At 44.5% G+C, this 21623-nt stretch overlaps 2 protein-coding genes across 3 annotated transcripts in view; one reads left to right on the top strand and one right to left on the bottom strand.

Moving 5' to 3' along the window:
- The window catches only part of LOC143941436 (uncharacterized), a gene marked incomplete in the record, with an annotated part of 69624 nt that extends 64009 nt beyond the window's left edge, over positions 1 to 5615 (bottom strand). Inside the window, 1 exon segment of the mRNA XM_077463337.1 lies at positions 5593 to 5615.
- ZDHHC7 (zDHHC palmitoyltransferase 7) overlaps positions 1 to 21623 on the top strand; it is a 46227-nt gene that overhangs the window by 7447 nt on the left and 17157 nt on the right. The window contains exons 2-5 of one of the 2 annotated variants that reach the window (XM_077453084.1): positions 8261 to 8405; positions 10573 to 10649; positions 12226 to 12546; positions 18224 to 18348. In XM_077453084.1, the coding sequence (XP_077309210.1) occupies positions 12241 to 12546; positions 18224 to 18348 (431 nt within the window). In that variant the 5' untranslated portion in view covers positions 8261 to 8405; positions 10573 to 10649; positions 12226 to 12240. The remainder of the gene's footprint in view (positions 1 to 8260; positions 8406 to 10572; positions 10650 to 12225; positions 12547 to 18223; positions 18349 to 21623) is intronic. The other variant, XM_077453094.1, reaches the window with a different exon arrangement.

The following is a 21623-nucleotide window of genomic DNA, read 5'->3' as shown; positions in this document are numbered from 1 at the left end:
CCTATCCCTATTTTGTAAACGCAATAACTTTCGCGCAAACCAATCAAATGCTTATTGAGATTATTTTTTTTTTCTTTTTGATTTTTTTCCAAAAATATATAGAAGAATACGTATCAGCCTAAACTGAGGAAATATATATATATATATATATATATATATATATAATTTATTTTTTTTTTGGGGGGAATATTTATATAGCAAAATGTAAAAAAATGCGTTTTAATTTTTTTCAAAAATTGTCACTTTTTTTTTCTTTATAGCGCAAAAAATAAAAACTGCAGAGGTGATCAAATACCACTGAAAAAAGGACGTCTATTTTGTTTGGGAACCATTTCGCACGACTGCCCGCAATTGTCAGTTAAGCGATGCAGTGTCGAATCGCAAAAAGTGCTCTGGTCAGGAAGGGGGCAAATTCTTCCGGTGCTGAAGTGGTTAAATAAAATATATATATATTTTTTTTTACTTACGCTCACCAGTGCAATACAGCATCATCCTATGGTGTGGCGGTATGTTAAAAAAAAAATAAGATAATAATTTAAGGATAAGTTTACCTTTATAAAAAACATATGTAAAAAAAAAAAATATATATATATATATATATATATATATATATATATTTTTTTTTTATCAGGAGCCTGTAAAGTATTGCACTTGGGGATCGGCAGATTGTGGGTGCAATCTCAGGCTTCTGCAGACTGTCAGGGTATCTCTCTGCTTGTACCTCCTACAGACAGGCAGTTACAGACTGACAGGAAACATCAATAAACTGACAGAGAAATTTTCGTGCATGTCCAAATTGGATAAGATCAGATGAACTGTCGTGATTGGCTCTCGGAACCTCTGTACGATCGATTCAGAAAGCGTATTTTTAGTACGATTTTTGGTTCGTGTGTACGGGGCTTTAGGCTGCTGCATCACTAAAATGTTACACCCCGAATATGGATGTAACTTGTTAGGAAAGGTAAACTTATCCTTTTAATTCATTTTTTTATTTAATTCTTTTAACATTTTTTAAATCTATTTTTATACAGTATGTCACAAAAGTGAGTACACCCCTCACATTTTTGTAAATATTTTATTCTATCTAGTCATGTGACAACACTGAAGGAAATAACACTTGTCTACAATGTAAAGTAGTGAAGTGTACAGCTTGTATAACAGTGTAAATTTTCTGTCCCCTCAAAATAACTCAACACACAGCCATTAATGTCTAAACTGCTGGCAACAAAAGTGAGTGCACCCCAAGTGAAAATTTCCAAATTGGGCCCAAAGTGTCAATATTTTGTGTGGCCACCACTATTTTCCAGCACTGCCTTAACCCTCTTGGGCATGGAGGTCACCAGAGCTTCACAGGTTGCCACCGGAGTCCTCTTCCACTCCTCCATGATGGCATTACAGAGCTGGTGGAGGTTAGAGACCTTGCGCTCCTCCACCTTCCATTTGAGGATGTCCCACAGATGATCAATAGGGTTGAGGTCTGGAGACATGATTGGCCAGTCCATCCCCTTTACCCTCAGCTTCTTTAGCAAGGCAGTGGTTGTCTTGGAGGTGTGTTTGGGGTCGTTATGTTGAAAAACTGCCCTGCGGCCCAGTCTCTGAAGGGAGGGGATCATGCTCTGCTTCAGTATGTCACAGTACATGTTGGTATTCATGGTTCCCTCAATGATCTGTAGCTCCCCAGTGTCGGCAGCACTCATGCAGCCCCAGACCATGACACTCCCACCACCATGCTTGACTGTAGGCAAGACACACTTGTCTTTGTCCTCCTCACCTGGTTGCCCCCACACACGCTCGACACCATCTGAACCAAATAAATGTATCTTGGTCTCATCAGACCACAGGACATGGTTCCAGTAATCCATGTCCTTAGTCTGCTTGTCTTAAGCAAACTGTTTGTTGGCTTTCTTGTGCCTCATCTTTGGAGGCTTCCTTTTTGGGATGACAGTCACGCAGACCAATTTGATGCAGTGTGCAGCGTATGGTCTGAGCACTGGCAGGCTGACCCCCCACCCCTTCAGCCTCTGCAGCTTACTCACCATAGTGATACCGGATTTTCATTTCTCTTGCACTGTAATTGCTGGATACCAGGAAACCTAATGCACTGTGCCCGGTGGACACATCAATTATGGGAGCAAAGCGCTGCATGCCCCAGGGGTGTGCAAGGCACATGTGTGAAGCAGCGTATGTTTACAGTGCTGAGCCTGGCAGTAAAAGTACTGTGGGCGGTCCTTAAGTGGTTAAAGTGGACATTTCAGTAAAACCTTCAAAGTTTGTATGAATTTCTGAGAAGTCACAATATACAGCTCCACCTTTTATCAATGATCGGAGCTCCACCCATAAGAGGAAGCTCCGCTTGTTCCCACTCTCCCTCTTCCTCCATTGCCCACATTTAGCACTTTTTGGGGCGGAGTGGGCACCTGTTTTTGATTTTATGATCTATGAGCATTAACGGACCCTCCTCCTTTCTCCCAGTGGCCATGTTGGAACTATGTAACCGGTCACAAAGTGGAAGGCTGCAGCAGGGCTGATCTGTGTTGGGCTCCATTCACACCTAAGCATTGCACAGTGACAGTTGCTTCACCATGTTTTTTTATTTTATGTTTTGGGGAGTGTTTTTAGAGAATCGCCATTCATTTGAATGGGCCACCCCTCCATTCCAAAAATGCTTCAAAGAAGCTCATGAACCAAATCTTGGCACAGAGCCAGGCACATTTGGTGCTGCGATTTTTGCCGCAATTTAAGTGCATTTTGTCGCTCGACAATAGCGGCATAAAAATGCACCGCGTTTGGGGTGCCTTTCAAAAAATAATGGCATCGCAAAACGCTTCCCGTGTTTTGCAGCAATTTTGGACTTTCAGTACGCTCAGGTGTGAAGGGAGCCTAAAGCCCCACACACACTATCCGATTTTCTGCTGATTTTTGTCTTCAGATTTATCCAAAACCATGTAGTAACAAGGACCTGCCTGATTGCATACAAGATGGAAACTGCTAAGATTTGACCTCATATTATATGGTTTTGGTAAATCTGAAGAAAAAATCAGCAGAAAATCAGATAGTGTGTTATGGGGATTTAGACCTTTGTGGCCACACTCAAAAATTGCACAAGCACCATAATTTACGTGATTGGGTCATCTCTGATTTAGCATCTCAATCCAGGAAATAGATGGTGACCCTGGATGATGCCTGAACAAAGATGGCGCTGTTCTTCTGGAAAGAAGAGCAGGTGAAGGTATACTGGGGGAGTACTGTGATCTTTTATACTGAGAACATAATGCTACACCTTACATGAAAATGTTACCTGATTGCAGTTCTTGGATGGAGTAAGGATATTATTGTCTCTGTCCCCAGCAGGAAGATTGGTTTTCAAGCCAATTCTCTCCATAGGGAGAATCTACTCCTTGGAAGACTTCTTCTAGACAATCATCAATTAGATTATGTAGTTAATGAATAATGTTTTCAAAGGGAGAGGTCCTCCATTCATTAACATAAATTCTGGTATCAGATCTATAATTAGCCTCTATCAAGTTTCTTGTATCACTAATTTTTATCTCAATGAATTCATCAAGAACACTGATGGCAATTTAATCCCATAAAATGTGTGATGTCACCATATAGGGGATTTGTCCTGGTTCTACATTTTATATCATAGCTACATTATAATTTTAAATTTGTGGGATGGGTGGGGAATGGGTCTGGCCACACACTGATTGGCCGGTTCGGCAGTTGGCCGCTGACCTTCCATCAGTATGTGGGCTCCTCGTGATTGTTCTTTTGCAGTGAAATGTTGCAATTTCTTCCAATGATCAGTGACTGCAGCCGCTGATCAGTGTATATATTTCCTTATCCGTTTAGTGCGAGAGTTGGCAACAGGCCGAGCATGATCCATGTTTATGCAGCCATGTGATTGGTACGTTAGGACCCCTCCAATGCCAGCTGCCAGCTCCCAACCTTGCCCACCTAGCCTTCATATCAGAGCACTGTTGGCAGAGCCAGCAAAAGTCCTGGGCTCCTCCTCGACTCGATTTTACATGGGAGGGCAACTTAGTACTGAGAGGGATTTTATCTTTGGAGATGGGAGGGTGTGTAGATGTTTATGCTGGAAAGGAGGATTTTTGACTGTAGTGGGAGAGATGTGTGTTAGCTACTCCTAACCTCTGCACTTTGTTTACATACACAAACCTTTTCACTGTGTATTACGTTACACCAACCTCTGTATTACTTAATCCTGACCCCTGCACTCTGTGCTACTTATTACTGATCGCATCAGTCTGATTCTCTTGCACTCTGTTACTTTTGACATCTGCACTCTGTATTATACACTACTAACCCTTATAGTCAGTGTTGCCTACTCTTGACCCCTACACTCTACATTACTTACTCCAGGTCCCCTTGCGGCCTGCGCCCTGGTCTCTGCCTGGCCTCAGCGCAGCCAGGCCCCCTGCCTTGCTACACTCTACTTACTCCGGGCCCCCGCCCCCCTCGCGGCCTGCGCCCTGGTCCTCTGCCTGGCCTCAGCGCAGCCTGCGCCCAGGCCCCCTGCCTTGCTACACTCTACTTACTCCGGGCCCCCGCCCCCCTCGCGGCCTGCGCCCTGGTCCTCTGCCTGGCCTCAGCGCAGCCTGCGCCCAGGCCCCCTGCCTTGCTAGGTGATTTTTTGATTTCCTTCTCGTTTGGTAGATTCTACCTCTCCAGGGTTACCTAATCCTGGTTTAGTACATAGACCAATTCCCTATACATTGTTGCATGCAGTACTCGGTGGCCGCTGCTTTGTAGAGAGCAATGGGGAATGGTTAGTGTTAAAGTGTGAGAACATCTTTGTGATAAATATAAAAATCTAGGGATAGTCTGCTTTCCATATGTGGCTGATTCTGTGCTAAGAGCAAAAACGCCATTTCTGTACAGCACATGTCTTCTGTCCTGTAATAGAAAGCATGTGTGCGCACACAAATCCTGATTTTTTTTTTTTTTATTATTTTAATTTTTTAGTAGGTGAGGGGTTTTATATATTTTTCCTGTGTAGCTGTATCACCTTTTTATTTTTATAACCTGTCATTTTAATTTGCAAGCTGTCAGCTTCGTTCCCTCAGCTAAATATATAGAGAACCGAGTCGCGTAATTCCAGCACATACGTCTTCTAGTATTGAGCCGCCTTGTTTTAATGCCAAACAGATTGTTGGCTTTGATGAGTGCACTGCTATAAGCTGAGCGACTTCAGAAATCTTCGTCGCTGTGATGTGCGTCCTGCTGTGTGTGGGCCGCGCTGATAACATTCCCCCGACTCTGCTGCATTTCTATATACAGCACCATGAAATATGACTGACACAGGACTAAATCTAGTGAGAGACGGTCCAGAACATAACCGGGCCTGCACAGTGTGCTGGATGCCATTCTCACTGTCTGTTCTTATTCTGTATAAAGTTAGTCTGGTTGAAAAAAAAAAAAAGTCCATCCAGTTCAACCAATAAAAGGGGGGGGGGGGGGGAAGAAAAAAATCATACAATCCCATATACTCAATCCTATACACACAGTTGATCCAGAGAAAGGCGAAAAACCCCAGAAAAGCAGGACCCAATTTGTTTATCTCCTACTCACCTCCCTGCCCGTCTCCGTCACCGCACCTCTGTCAGAGAGGCTATCGGAGCGGGAAAATGTCACATGTTCCACCTTAAACAGGATTAACATGTAACATGTTCCTGAATGTGAACTTATTCTTTAACCCTTTCGCTGTCAGAGCCGTTTTTGTGTTTTTTTTCACACATTTAAAAAAAAACAAAATCCTTTTAGGCCTGAAGATTACATAAACGCCCCCCCCCCCCCCCCCCAAAAAAAGAGAGAGTAAAATAGTGGTACCGTAGTTTAATTTTTTTATGTCACACAATATAATCTGTATATATATTAGAATATTGTTTATAATATAAAACACACTAAAAAAAATGCACTAAGGTACATTTTAGGGCACAAATATACAATAAATTACCCATTTGTTTATTAAAGTATAAAAGATGAGGTTGCGCTGAGTAAATACATATCCAACATGTCGCACCTTAACCGCTTGCCGACCAGCTGCTTTAGTTGTACTGCGGGAACATGGCTTGGCTGCACGAATCGCCGACATGTTACATCGCTTCCAATTTTTGCCACTAGGGGCGTGCGTGCCCCCCTGCTCGCCCACGGAGCCGATGGGAGTGCCCGGCTGTTGCGATCACCGACGGGCTCCCCCGATCGCTCAGGGCTCACGGAGAACCAGGATCTGTGTGTGTAAACACACAGTTTCCAGTTCTCTGAGGGGAGAACAGACAGATCGTTTGTTCATACAGAGTATGAACAGCGATCTGTCATCTCCCCCCTTCAGTTAGAACACACACTAGGGAACACAATCCCTTGATCGCCCCCTAGTGTTAACCCCTTCCCTTCCAGTGACATTTTTACAGTAATCAATGCATTTTTATAGCACCGATCACTGTATAAATGTCAATGGTCCCAAAAATGTGTCAAAATTGTCCGACGTAATGTCACAGTCCCAATAAAAATCGCAGATCACCACCATTACTAGTAAAATAAGAAATAATAAAAATGCCATAAAACTATCCCCTATTTTGTAGACGCTATAACTTTTGCGCAAACCAGTCAATATACACTTATTGGGGTTTATTTTTTTTTTCAAAAATATGTAGAAGAATACATATTGACCTAAACTGAGGGAAAACATTTTTTTTTTTTTTTTTATATATATATATATATTTTTGGGGGGCATTTATCATAATGGTCCCAAAAATGTGTAAAAATTGTCGCTCTTTTCTTGTTTATAGCACAAAAACTAAAAACCACAGAGGTGATCAAATACCACCAAAAGAAAGCTCTTTTTGTGGGGAAGTTTTGTTAGAGTCCAATGCTGCACGACCGCGCAATTGTCAGTTAAAGCAACTCAGTGCCGAATCGCAAAAAAGTGCTCTGGTCAGAAAGGGGGTAAAGTCTTCTGGGGCTGAAGCTGTTAAATTGGTGTGCACCTTTTGTGCACCCTATATTTTCTGTAGGCGACACTTTAAAAGCCCCCTATAGATCGTCAGTTTAGTGTTATAAAGGAGGTCTGGTGCTAGAATTATTGCTCTCATTTTGGCGTTTGGGGCGATATGTAATGTGTATAGCAATCGCCGTTTTAGTTCGTAGGCCCCCCCCAGCATGTGCGTTTATATTTATATATGTGGGGGGGGCGGGGTGCTCAACATTTTGGGGGTGTTTATGTGCTTGTGTATAGCTTTACATTTTTTACTATTTAAAAAACATTTTTTTTTCCATCACCTAGGGGACTAAAGGACCCAGGATGTCCCCCCCCCCCCCCCGTGCTCCACTGTATGTAATGCAATGCAGATCACATTGCATTACATTCATTCCAGGCCTCGATGGCCGGGGACACTGACAACGGGGACCCGGAAGTGACTTGATACACGCCGCTTCCGAGTCAGGATCAAGAAGGGGAGGAGAGTGTACACGGCGCCTGCTATGCCTGTCAGGGGCCAGCAGATGGGCAATGCGGAGCCCGGGATACATAGCAGGGGTGGTGGGAGGGCACTTGACCGACATGAACCCGCAGCAGGGCTAAATGTAGAAAACAAATCTTCCTGCCCGGCGCTCGTAAATTGCATGTCACGGACGTCGGGGGAATACAAATTGCAAATCCCTGTCTGTATGTATGGACTCTGCACAGTACCACTTCTCTTGTCTTGTATTCTGGTGCCAATCTCGGTATCTCTCGGTTCTTATTATGTATACAGTAATGTGTCAATACTTTGTAATGATGCCATTTGGCTCCTGCAACAAACCTTTCATCTCTTGTCCCTCGTGTTTTCTCGGCTTCCATAAACATCTTCTCTGCGTTTGCTCTTCAATAAACATCGGACCAGTTTGGCCGCATTCTTCCAAACCCGCCCAACTGCAATGTACTGTACCCTCCTAATTACGCTCCATTAGCAGCGTGTTTTATAGAAGTCCTCCTGTATATAATTAGGAAATGAGAAGTTGGAATACATTATACAAATTGATTTTTATTGTTGGTGTTCCGGTGAATGGTTTTGGAATGGTGTCAGGCATTGGTAAGGTCTCACTGTCACGTTTTTGCGAGGAATAGTTGTCATCCTCACAAGCTCCGTTCCTATAGGTCCAGTTTTTGCTCCAGCCCATAAATTCCTCCCTGTACGTCACATCTGATGACAGGTTTGGGATGTTCAGCTTGAGTACAGAATCGCTTTCTTTATCTTCTCAGATGAGATTTGAGTTTTCGGGACCAGAACTTTGACCCATCCTAATCGGCCAGCTTTGCCATCAGAATTTGGAAGCTTTGAAGCTCAAGATTGAGGCTTGTAGGACTTCTGGATGTTTTGCCTGAAAATTGGAAGGCTGTAACTAGGGTATGTCCAGCTGAAACACACACACACACACACACACACACACACACACACACACACACACACACACACACACACACACACACACACACACACACACACACACACACACACTCACACTATAATTTTATATTATCTATATGTGTATCTATACAGTGGGGAAAATAGTTATTTGATCCCCTGCAGATCTGAAGTTTGCCAATGGACATATAAATGATTCAGATAAGGAGTGGGGGAAATGTCAGTTGAGACCAAAATGTATCTCTTTGGCATTAACCCGACTGAGTTTTTGTGCGAAGAAAAATGCTGACTATGACCCTTCAAACACCATCCCTACAGTCAAGCACGGAGGTGGAAACACGATGCTTTCGGGCTGTTTCTCTGCTAAAGGTACAGACCGACTTTCCCCACATCGAGGGGGCCTATGGACGGGGCCATGTATTGTAAAATCTTGAATGAGAGCCTTCTTCCCTCAGCCAGAACACTGAAGGTGGGTCATGGATTGGTCTTCCAGCATGACAATGACCCAAAACATACCACCATGTCAACAAAGGAGTGGCTTAAGAAGAAGCATATTAAGGTCATTGGGTGGCCTAGCCAGTCTCCAGACCTTAATCCTATAGAAAGTTTATGGAGGGAGCTGAAACTTTGAGTTGCCAAGCGACAGCCAAGAAACCTTAAGAATTTAGAGAAGATCTGTAAAGAAGAATGGACCGAAATCCCACCTGAGATGTGGGCAAACCTGGTCACCAACTACAAGAAATGGTTTACCTCTGCGCTTGCCAACAAGGGTTTCTCCACCATGTACTAAGTTGTGTTTTGATTGGGAATCAAATACTTATTTTCCCCCGTGTGTGTATATAATATAAATAAAATAATATATATATATATATATATAACACAAAAGTAAGTACACCTCTCACATTTTTGTAAATATTTTATTTTTTCATGTGACAACACTGAAGAAATGACACTTGTCTACAATGTAAAGTAGTGAGTGTACAGCTTGTATAACAGTGTCAATTTGCTGTCCCCTCAAAATAACTCAACACACAGCCAATAATGTCTAAACCACTGGCAACAAAAGTGAAAATGTCTAAATTGGGCCAATTAGCCATTTTCCCTCCCTGGTGTCATGTGACTCGTTTAGTGTTACAAGGTCTCAGGTGTGAATGGGGAGCAGATGTGTTTACATTTTCTGTTATTGCTCTCACTCTCTTATACTGGTCACTGGAAGTTCAATATGGCACCTCATGGCAAAGAACTCTGTGAGGATCTGGAAAAAAAATTACTTTTTGCTCTACATAAAGATGGCATAGGCTATAAGAAGATTGCCAAGACCCTGAAACTGAGCTGCAGCACGGTGGCCAAGACCATACAGAGGTTTAACAGGACAGGTTCCACTCGGAACAGGTCTCGCCATTGTCCACCAAAGAAGTTGAGTGCACTTGCTAAATGTCGTTTCCAGAGGTTGTCTTTGGGAATAGATATATGAGTGCTGCCAGCATTGCTGCAGAGGTTGAAGGGGTGGAGGGTCAGCCTGTCAGTGCTCAGACCATATGCCACACACTGCATCAAATTGGTCTACATGGCTGTCATCCCAGAAGGAAGCCTCTTCTAAAGATGATGCACAAAAAAGCCCGGAAACAGTTTGCTGAAGACAAGCAGACTAAAGAAATGGATTACTGGAACCATGTCCTGTGGTCTGATGAGACCAAGATAAACGTATTTGTTTCAGATGGTGTGAAGCGTGTGTGATGGCGACCGGGTGAGGAGTACAAAGACAAGTGTGTCTTGCCTACAGTTAGGCATGGTGGAGGGAGTGTCATGTATCAGGATTTGAGTTGTCAAAAAAATCTAAATGGCAACAGCCATCTGCTGTGACAAGTGTGCCTTTACCTTACATCCCGAACCAGTGATGGTGTTTTCTGTCTCCTGAAACGTGTCGGATGTATTTAAAGATTTGTGAAATTCTTTTAGACTACTGGGACTGCATGGTAGTCGGGCAACTTGTGTTTTTAATAGGGTGTCGGGATGGGCAACATGTTTTTCTTATGGCAGGTTCTCTTTAAACGTTTAGTCTTCAATCCCATGATATACCATCACCCAGAAAATAGTTTCAATGTCTCAGTATGTGGAGCTGAATTCTGCCTTTGTTGATTCTTCTTAGGTCTCCCAGACATGACTGATTCCACCTGCGGAGGAAAGGAGAAGGCTATGTCCAAATAACATTGATGACGCTGTGAGGTAAGTGACATCTTTATTTATCTCTTTTAAACAGAAATATAGTAATGCCTCGGATTGTGAGTAACAGGGATAACAAGCGTTTCGCAATACGAGGTATTATTTTCCAAAAATTCTGACTCGGTTTGCAAGCGTTGTCTCACAAAACTAGCAGGATTCAAGCCTCTGGTATGCAGTACCACATTTGGCCAGATGTGGGGGGGGGCGCCTGTGACACTCGGAGCCACTTGGAAACACTCAGTACCTGAGTGTTTCCGTGCCTCTCCGAATGCATTCAAGCAGTTTCCAAGTGTCGTCTCGCCTACAATAGAAGTCAATGTGGAACGAATTATCTGAGTTTCCATTGACTTCTGTGCGGAAGCTCGCTTTGATATGTGAGTGCTTTGGATTACAAGCATTCTCCTGGAATGAATTCTGCTCGTAATCCAAGGTTCCACTGTATACATTTTCAGTGAGCAGATATTTTAAAGTTTTAACTTTTAAGTAATTTATGACTTTTTTTTTTTTTTTCTACCAGTTTTTCTCCATATTTATGTTATTGTATTAAGAGGTATGAAAAAAATTCATACTTGCCTAGGAGAGTACAGAACCGATCCGATGCTGCATCTGTTCCCTGCTGCCTCTACATCAAAGATTGCCAATTACTCAGCTCTCGGTTTTCAGTGGCTGTCAGTCACCGGCTCTCTGCTGTGACCCTCCAGCGGTCACTGGAGCTCCGGGATGTGGAAGGGGCGGGAATGGCTGACTCAGGTTCTTGGAGGCGCACTGAGAGGCTGAGCCAGCTGCCACTCAAGCATCTAGGTGGATCCTGACATTAAAATCAGGATCCGTCTAGAGTCTGAACCAGCTTTGTGACGCCAGCCGATGGTGGACTTTTAGCCTTGTGATCCCCAGGAGAAGTGGGGCCAAAAAAGCTTTGGCCCTACTTCTCCTTTAAATATAGTGGTCTGTAGATAAGCCACTAGAGGGAGCTCTGTATTTCGCTGCAATTACTTTGTTCCATAGCTGACATCTCAGCCTAGGCAAAAAGTTACTGACGGGGTCATCAGTCTGCTGCAGGCAAGAGGAAGCATTTTCTCAGTTTAGTCTCCCCCCTATGATCAGACTGTACATGGTGCTTTTGTAGAAAGTCACAAGGTGAGAGGCTAGAGCAGGGAGTCTGAGTCAGGCAATTGTGAACTTGTCCCAGAACTGCTCAGGCACCAGGATTTACGTAAGTAATCTGAGCAGGCATCTTAATCCAGGAAGTAGATGGTGACCCTAGATGATACCTGAACAATGATGGTGCTGTCCTTCTGGAGAGAAAAGCGGATGAAGGAATTGTTGGGGGGGGGGGGGGGGGGGGGTGTGATCTCCGAGAGAGGTAATAAATACCTGGACTGCTTACACTGACAGACAACTAACGTAAAAAGAAAAGCATCATTATTGAGCATGCTGCAGATACCTCTGAAAACAAATCTACTTTTTGCTATTTGTTCAGTTATTCAGTTTTATGTAACTTTTTTTTTTTTTTTTTTGCTTTAAACTCTCTTTCTTATGGTTCGCTTTTTTTTTATGATCTGTCCCTGTGTGTACCCAGGACAATCCACCAGACATGCAGTCCTCAGGGCACCGCTTCCGCGACGTGGAGCACCATCCTCTCCTAAACGAAAGCGATGGCTACAGCCCCGCCCCTCCAGACGGCGACTTGCCAGACAGACTGTGGTTCATCCGGGACGGCTGTGGCATGGTGTGTGCCGTAATCACATGGATGCTGGTCTTGTATGCGGACTTTGTGGTGACTTTTGTAATGCTGCTGCCATCCAAAGACTTTTGGTTTTCCGTCATTAACGGGACCCTTTTCAACTGCCTGGCGGTCATGGCGCTGGCCTCCCACATGAGGACCATGCTAACTGATCCGGTAAGTGTGAGAACCCCCCCCCCCCCCCGTTTCAACACCCACTTTATGCCGATTTCTAAATTGTCACATTTATACAACATGGTAATGCAGTCTGCTGGCGCTCAGTGATAGATCAGTCGTGGGTGATCAGGGGTGTGGACATTTTGTTTAAAAACTACTTGTTTAAATCGGGGTCCCAGTCTACTTGTCCCTCATTACTATCTACTTGTCTTGGGATGAAAAAAAAATATGAAGGGTTGATGTTTTTTTTATTAAGCAGAGGTGCTTTTAGGAATGTCTGGGGCGTTTAACCACTTCCTGTCTGGCCTATAGCATATTGACTGGATGTCATATGACGTCCTTCAGAACGGGCTGCTCATGTGCACGGCGTCCCTTGGACACGCCGCATCACTGATCACGGTAAAGAGCCTATGAGATCATGTCCATTCACAGCTGATCACTGACACCGCGTGAGGAGAGCCGATAAGCGGCTTTCCTCAGTGGGCACATGCACACAGATAACCAGTGCATTCATTATCTGTGCAGCAACCTCAGTGATACTTGCCAATGCCTTTCAGTGCCAATCAAATATATGCTGCCTCATTGGCGCTGCCTCATTGGCGCTGCCTCATTGGCGCCGCCTCATTGGTGCCGCCTCATTGGTGCCGCCTCATCAGTGAAGGAGAAAATTACTTATTTACACAAATTTTAACAGAAACTGCATGACCACGCAATTGTCCTTCAAAGTGCGATAGCGCTGAAAGCTGAAAATTGGCATGAGTAGGAAGGGAGTAAAATTGCCCGGTATTGAAGTGGTTAAAAAATGTAAGGGGCTTTATGGCGACTTAAACTTTTAAATGTTTTTAATATTGCTCTGTTTATCTCCTACTTACCTCCATGCCTGTTTCCAGCACCACACCCGGGGTTGCTGTGATTCTTCCTGCAATCTCAAGATGCACTACAATTGCCAAGCACAAGTTCAGGTCTCGTTATTTTCAATGGTACCTAAAACGCGGTGCGGTTTTGCTGCGTGGAAATGGCAGCAAATCGTATCGCATGAAGCTTGCTGCCCCAAAAAAGAGCAGGAGCTTTAACAATCGTGGCACCCTGTTTTAGGTGACATTGAAAATACTGGCACCTGAACCTGCATTTTTGTGATCTGCCACCATCCCAAAACGCCCAGGTGGGAATGGAGCGTAAGCTCTGGTTCTCACACATGTGATTTTGGATGCAGTTTCAAACACACAGATTCACATGACGGGCTAGATATGTTTTCCTATTGAGGTAGTTTACACACATGCGATGCACACGCATTGCGTTTTGAGTGCGATTACGAAAAGGGTCCTGTACAAGTGCATTGTAGACTCGCAAGTGATAGAGTATAGTGGCATACGGAAATGAGTGTTCACATAGCATTGCTGATGACAGGCATTTTTGCTCTGAAGTCTATGGGAGGGGATTTTACTTTGAAGTCAAGGAAAGGCACTTTTTGCATTGAAGTCAATGGAGGGCAAATGTGGAGAGAGAGGTGACAAAATCACACCTGTACTGAAATCTCACAGAACCCGGAATGGTATTCACAAAGAAGCACATGCCTAAATCTTTCCTGCAGCAGGGCTAAATGTAGAAAAAATACCTGTCTGGGGCCCAGAACTCGGCTGTTGGGGCGATATGATGTGCACAACCCTGGTGATACCATTAAAGCTGAACTCCAAGCAAATAGCTTCATACACAGATGAAATATATACAGTGTTTATATAGGAGCTGTTAATCTGCCAGAGGATTTTTACTTCTGTCCATGCACTATTGAGATTCACACAGCTCTGTCGCACTGCACAATCCTGTCTGGCAGCCAGGAGACCTGATTTTTCTCTGCTGCATTTAACCACTTGCCGCCTGCCATATAGCAATATGACGTCGGCAAAGTGGTTGCAATATACTGACTGGACATCATATGATGTCGCCAGGATATCAAGCCACTGCGCACCCCCGGGGGGGCACATTGTGTCAATCGTTGTTGTGGTGCATCAGTCTGACACACCACAACCCTGACCTGAGACTCTTTACCACGTGATCAGCCGTGTCCAATCACAGCTGATCACAATGTAAACAGTCTGACAGACCTGAGTAGAGGAGAGCCGCTCGGCTGCTCTCCTGACGGGGGGTCAGTGCTGATTGTTTATCAGCGCAGCCCCTCCTCAGGACCAGCAGGGATGGCCACCACACTGGACCACCAGGCAGCTGCCAATCATTGCCGTTGAAAAATGCCTGCCAGTGATGCCTATCGGTGAAAGCCAGTGCCAGCCATCAGTGCCGTCTATCAGTGCCTCCCATAAGTACCTATCAGTGCTGCAGTGCTGTCTATCAGTGCCTCCCATAAGTACCCATCAGTGCCGTATATAAGTGCCCGTCCGTGCCACCTCATCGGTGCTGCCTTATCAGTGCCCATCAGTGAAGGAGAAAACGTACTTATTTACAAAAGTTTATAACAAAAACAAAGAAACTTTTTTTTTTTTTCAAAGTTTTTGGTTCATTTAATTCGTTTAGCAAAAATTAAAAAAAAAACAGAGGTGATTAAAATTCCACAAAAAAAAAAATCTTAATTTGTGGGAATAAAATTATAAAAATTTACAGTTTAGGATGACCACGCAATTGTCATTTAAAAAGTGACAGAACTGAAAGCTGTAAATTGGCCTGGGCAAAAAGGTGTGAAAGTGCCCTGTATTAAAGTGGTTAAAGTGTTCATCTTTTCAGAAAAAAATGAAAAGGTGAAATAACACGTACCCTCTTCATCACCCCTTAGTCCCCACTGTACTTACCTCCTTGGGTGCTGAGCTGTCATTGTCCACACAGTCCATGCATTGGTGCAGGCATTTGAGATCCCTGCTGTTCTCCCAGTTTTCTGTGCAGAGTTTCCAAGAAGGATCAGAGCAATGCTCCTTTGGCGCTGACCAATCACAATAACTCTGGTCCATCCCGGGAGTGCTGCACAGAGAAGAGTGGGCATCCCTGTCTGACAAAAGCAAGTGAATGAGACGTCTCATTGGAATGAAATGCAGAGGCGGCATCTGGTGAAGCAGCCAGAGCTGTTTTAAAGTGGTCGGTAAACCAAAAATCAAATTTTTGTGTCATTAGTTAGAAAATGAATTGCTCTTACTTGTCTGTTCAATGTTTCTTTCCCTGCTTAGAGTGCCAATGCTAGTCCAGCCAGTCCTTCATCTTTGCCATTCTCACCAGGCATTGTTTCAGTTCTTCCCAGGGAGGAAGCCGTGCACTTCCTCTTCTCTGAAAGTTGCGTGGCCCTGGGGAAAGGGGAACTTCACTGCCTGCTAAGACTGACCTCCTTGTTATTGACACTGACCCCCACTAGAGCTTTTTATGGCCCTAGGGAAAGGTAGGGAAGGGAACGTCTGACATTGTGATTGACAGTACCCCCCCCCCCCTCCCATAATACTCTTTGTGGCCCTGAAAGGGAGGGAATGTCCTGCTGTGATGTCACACGGCTGACAGCGGTCCATGCTTGATGTTCTTTGTGGCCCAGGGGAAAAAAGAGGAAAGGTCCTGCTGTCAGGTCATTGAAAATGATGACCCCCCGTGACACTGTTTTTGGCCCTGGGGAAAGGAAGAGATTGTCCTGCTAAGACTCATTGTGAATGACATTGATCCCTACATGATTCTTTTTGTGGCCTCCACGGAAAGGGAGGGAAGATCCTGGTGTGACGTTATCGTAAATGACAGTGGTTCTCGTGTGACACTCCCTGAAGAAAGGAAGGGAATGTTTATGCGACATTCTCATTATTGACAGCAGCCCCCATATGGCACCAGGGAAAGGAAGAGAATGTCCTGCTAAGACCTCATCGTTATTGACAGTGGCACCCACATGACTCTTTGTGGCGTTGGGAAAAAGAAGGGAATGTCCCGCTTTGACATCACATGATGATTGACAGCAGTCCTCCCGTGACACTCTGTGGCTCCAGGGAAAGTGAGGGAATGTGCCGTCACATAGTGATTGACAGTGGTCCATGGTTGATTCTCTTTGTGACCCTGTGGAAAAAGAGCAAAAGTCCTGCTAAGAGATCATTGTAAATGACGAGCCCCCCATGTGACGCCGTGGCCCTGGGAAAAGGAAGAGACACTCTTTTTGACCCCAGGAAGAGGGAGGGAATGTCCCGCAGTGACATCACATGGCAAAAACAGCGGCCCATACTTTTATGTTTTCTGTGGCTCTGGGATCAAGAGGGAACGTCCTGCTTGTGACATCATGGTAAATGACAGTGTCCCCTACGTAATACTCTTTGTGGCCCCGGAGAAAGGAATAATCCGCTGTTATGTCATCAAGATTGACAGCAGCCCCCACGTGACACACTTTGTGGCCCCAGGGAGAGACAGCGAAAATCCTACTAAGATTTAATTGTGATTTACAGCGGCCCCCATGGGATGCTTTTTGTGGCCCTGAGGAGAGGGAGAGAACAGTGGCCCCCTAGTGTCACACTTTATGACCGCATGAAAGGTAGGGAACATTCTGTTGTGATGTCATAAATGACAGCAGCCATCACATGACACTTTCTGCAGCCCAGGGGCAAGGAAGGGGGGAATGTCCTGCTTTGGTGTAATCATCATTGACAGTGGTCTTCACGTGACGCTCTTTGTCACATTATGTTTGAGAGCAGCCCCCCAGATGACACTTTGTGGCTCTGAGCAATGGGAGGGAATGTCCTTCTGTAATGTCATGGCTTTTGGTTTTTTTTTTTTACTCGCACACTCCTGGTGGCTGCCGCTGCTAAGTTGTGTGTAAATCTGTTAATGACACGTATGTGACATGTAAGCCATCGCCTCTGGGTCCTGGTGTGACCAGCAAATATAACTGGGGAAGAGGCTAATGTAATGCTTCATTGGAGGACAGGCAACATATTTGGGCATTTAGTCTCATTAAAGAAAACCTGTCACTTTTTGTCCCCTATGTGATAAAAAAAAAAAAAAAGGAAAGTATAAAAAAAATAAAGTTCCACCCAAACATGTAAAAACACCCCTGGGCTCATCAGAGGCTTCTCTGCATTCCATATTTCCATGGTGCAGATGGGACAGCTGAGAATGAGGGAGGGGGGGGGGGGGTGAATGACGACTCTGATTTAAAAGGGTGGGGGCTGAGTACTCTAATGGGAAATGGGGTGACTGAGGACGATTTGAAAATGGGTGGGTGGGAGTCCGAGGACTCTGATATTAAAAGAAGGACTGAGGATTCTAGTGTGTGTGTGTGTGTGTGTGTGTGTGTGTGTGTGTGTGTGTGTGTGTGTGTGTAAGGTTGCCAAGACTAAAAATAAAGGTTGAGACACGATGTATAGCATGTTGGGGTGATCTGCTTTTTTTTTTTTTTTTTGAGGTGCTATGTACCCACTGAAATTGGCCTTGTAGTGGGAGGTGCCTGCAGTCTAACCAATAGGTGATATTAGTAAAACTTAGAGGATGGAGAAGGTAGGTGTGACTAAATGCTTACTGTTGGCCCAGAAAGCAGACAGGAGGCGGGGCTGTGACACGGAGCCAATATAGAGCTACAGGCTCTAACGTGTTGCAGGGGATTTCAGTAAGCTGAAAAATTGTGTATTTTTTTATTAAATTTTTTTTGTATGGGTGATGTAAGAAGCATCTGTTGGTTCTCCAGCCTGCTGTTAATGTCTGCTGTGTTGCGTGGTGATTGCAGGGAGCGGTGCCCAAAGGTAATGCCACTAAGGAGTACATGGAGAGCCTACAGCTGAAACCGGGAGAAGTCATCTACAAATGTCCGAAGTGTTGCAGCATCAAACCGGAGCGAGCGCACCACTGCAGGTAATACCTTGTGTTTGGGGTACCAGATCAAGCCCACCAGTGAAAGTATTCTTCTATTAAACCATTCAGGCAAATCAAGCAAGTTTGCAAATAGAACTGTTCAGATTTTTCCTTCCTCCTGCTGTCCTCCAGGAGCTGTAGGGATATCGGGGGACCTGATTAAATTCTCTTCTGTTTTCTGAAACTCGGACTTTGCCTTGCACAAGCTCATTAGGTCAGCTCACAATTGGCCAGCATACAAAGAACATGACTTCCTCCTTGTCCCGTCTGGATATTTTGTTGCACACTTCCAGACACTGCAGAGAAGCGGTGTGCTCTGTCAGTGTCAGGGCTGCTGGCACTGAATCAGCCACATATGAGGAACTGGTTATTACCATGAGAGTATATTTACTGCTTTCTCAGTTGTTACAAATATATAGCCCGGTTTAATGAAAGTGGAACTTCAGTCCTCTGTTCACTCTGCACTGCTCTGGGAGAAGATCCAGGGAATGAGGACATTAGGTTTAGGGTGAAGGTTCACCTTAACCAGGCACGCTGCTCATTCCAGGAGCTGTGACATGGTGATCACATGGTTTTATTTGTAAATGGCGCAGAGTGAAAGCTGCTGGAGTGTGTCTTTTTGTACTCTTGCTGTCCATCAAGATAAAGAAATATGTTTTTGGCATTGCTTAAGATAACAAGAAATGCATCTTCCTTATTTTTATTTTTTTGTGTGCCATCTATAGACAAAAATGTATCAAAAAGCATTTTTTTAAAAAATTTTGATTAGTGTTAAGTTCAAAAAATACTGTAAGGCTAGGTTCACACTGCTGCGATGCGGGAACGCTGCGAATCCACTGCGGGTTCCCGCATCGCATGTCTCCCGGTGGTAGTTCACACTGCCCTATGCAAACTGCTGGGAGTATCCGTTAAAAGTTAATGACGCCTCCAAATCAGTTCGCATATCGCAGTGCGATCTGCAAACTCGGACAGGAATCGGATCGCATGGTGTGAACACTCATGTGATCCGATTCTGCTGCGGACCAAAAAAAAGGGTCCTGTGCGAATTTGGGCCGGATGTGATGCGAATTCAGCCATACTATCTGTATGGCTGAAATCGCATCGCACAGAGATCACATGTGATTTGCACTGCAGTGCGGTGCGAATCGCATCCGATCATGGACATCGCAGCAGTGTGAACCTAGCCTAAATGTAAATTTTATATTTTTTCTTTTTTTTTTTTCTGTCTAAAATTGACATTTAATTTTTTGGGATTTTACATATATATTTTTTTAATATGACTTTGATAAAGGTAACGACTCTCAAAGTAAACTTAAATAAGCGCCTAGAAAAAACAAACAAACAAGAAAATAAGGGTTTTGAGGAAGGTGGGAGAAGAATAAGTTAAGGGGGTTGTAAACACTCATGTTTTTTTTCACCTTAATGCATCCTGACCGGCCCCCCCAGCCCCTCCGTTTTACTCCCCTGAGTCCTGTATTCCCCCGCTGGAGACGTGCTCTTCCTCTCTGCCCGGGGTTCTCGGCTCTAGATTGGATAGATAGCAGCGCAGTCATTGGCTCCTGCTGCTGCCAGTCAAATGCAATGACAAGCACTGGGGGCGGGACCAAGTCCTACATTCGGCCTCTATGGATATGGACTCCGGAGCATGCCCGCAAGGTAACTCCAAACGCCCCCGAGCTACCAGCGCCAGGCGACGCCAGAAGAGGAGGATCGGGGCCACTCTGTGCAAAATGAACTGCACAGTGGAGGTAAGTATGACATGTTTGTTATTTAAAAAAAACGAAGCCTTACAATCAGGCTTAATAAGAAAAAAATGCTATCTAAATGTTTTTTTTTTCCTGGTTCGGCTGCTTTAACTGCCATGAGATGCAGACTCGAGTTCTTTTTTCATCTGCAGATGACTAAAACAGGGTGGCTACACAAGTAACAATGTTACTTTGTATTTCTGTATCTCTAAATAGTGTTTACAAACCATGTTACTGTGTCTGTGCCTCTCTCCCACATGTTACTTTGTATCTCTAAGGTGATTACTAAAAACTGAAGAGTGCAAAATCTGGTGCAGCTCTGCATAGAAACCAATCGGCTTCCAGGTGTTTTTTTATTTAAATTTTTTTTTCAAAGCTACATTGAGCAAGCTGTTAGAAGCTGATTGGCTACTATGCACAGCTGCACCAGATTTTCCACTCTCCAGTTTTAGTAAATCAACCCCTTTGTGTTTATAAACATTGTTACTTTTGTCTGAGCAATGTGTATAACAATGTTATTTTGTATCTCTCTATGTCCTGTGAACAGTGAGTGTCGGTTCACACTGAGGCAGCACGACTTGCCTCAGGCGACGTGGACACGACCGCTGCGGCGACTTGCAAAACGACTTCTCTTTAGAAGTCAATGCAAGGCGCCTCAAGTCGCCCCCCAAAGTGGTACAGGAACCTTTTTCTAAGTTGGAGCGACTTATGTCTCTCCGATTAGAACAGTGTCATTGTACAGAACAGGACGCGACTTGTCAGGCGGCTAAGTCGCCTGGCAAGTCGTCCCAGTGTGAACCGACCCTGAAACACTGGCTTGATTTACTAAAGCTGGAGCGTGCAGAATCTGGTGCAGCTGTGCATGGTAGCCAATCGAGTTCTAACTTCAGCTTGTTCCAATAAGCTTTGACAAAAAAAAAAAAAATGGATGCTGATTGGTTTCTATGCACAGCTGCACCAGATATTGCACTCTCCCGTTTTCGTAAATCGTCCCCAGTGTGTCAGTTTGCTTTTTCACAGCAACCTCCAGCTGTCGTTTGGACCATTGGGAATTGCCATCAAGTGCAAGGGGAGGTGCTGCAGTGGGGCAGACCACAAGGACTAATACTACACATGCCCTGTGTACTTCCTGAAGGACGTGCAGTACATCCAGTGTCCACAACTGGTTGAACCATTTTTTTTTTTTGTCAGCCTTCACTAATAAATTTAAGCAGGGTCTAAATTAACAATATGCCTTATACTGTATGTCCTTATTAAATAATGTCAGAATTATTTCGAGTTATTGTTGAGCAACCAGTACAAACCAATGTCTGCTAGAGTTGGACTGTTACACTTACTTGCTCTGTGAAGTTTTGATGCACAGAGTGGCCCCGATCCTCCTCTTCTGGGGCCCCTGGTGGTGATCTCGGCTCTGCCTCTTCTTTTTTGAGGGACTACCATAGCCAGCCGCTGGCTATAGGAGGAGCATAGTCCCAGCGCTCCCAACCTGTGTATTTATGGAGCCGCGCTCCATAGACTTGCGCAGTGGGA

Source organism: Lithobates pipiens, unplaced genomic scaffold, assembly GCF_037356315.1.
Source record: "Lithobates pipiens isolate NorthernLeopardFrog02 unplaced genomic scaffold, aLitPip1_a1.2 Scaffold_10, whole genome shotgun sequence".
Classification (NCBI taxonomy): domain Eukaryota; kingdom Metazoa; phylum Chordata; class Amphibia; order Anura; family Ranidae; genus Lithobates; species Lithobates pipiens.
This window is presented reverse-complemented; position numbering and strand designations above follow the sequence as displayed.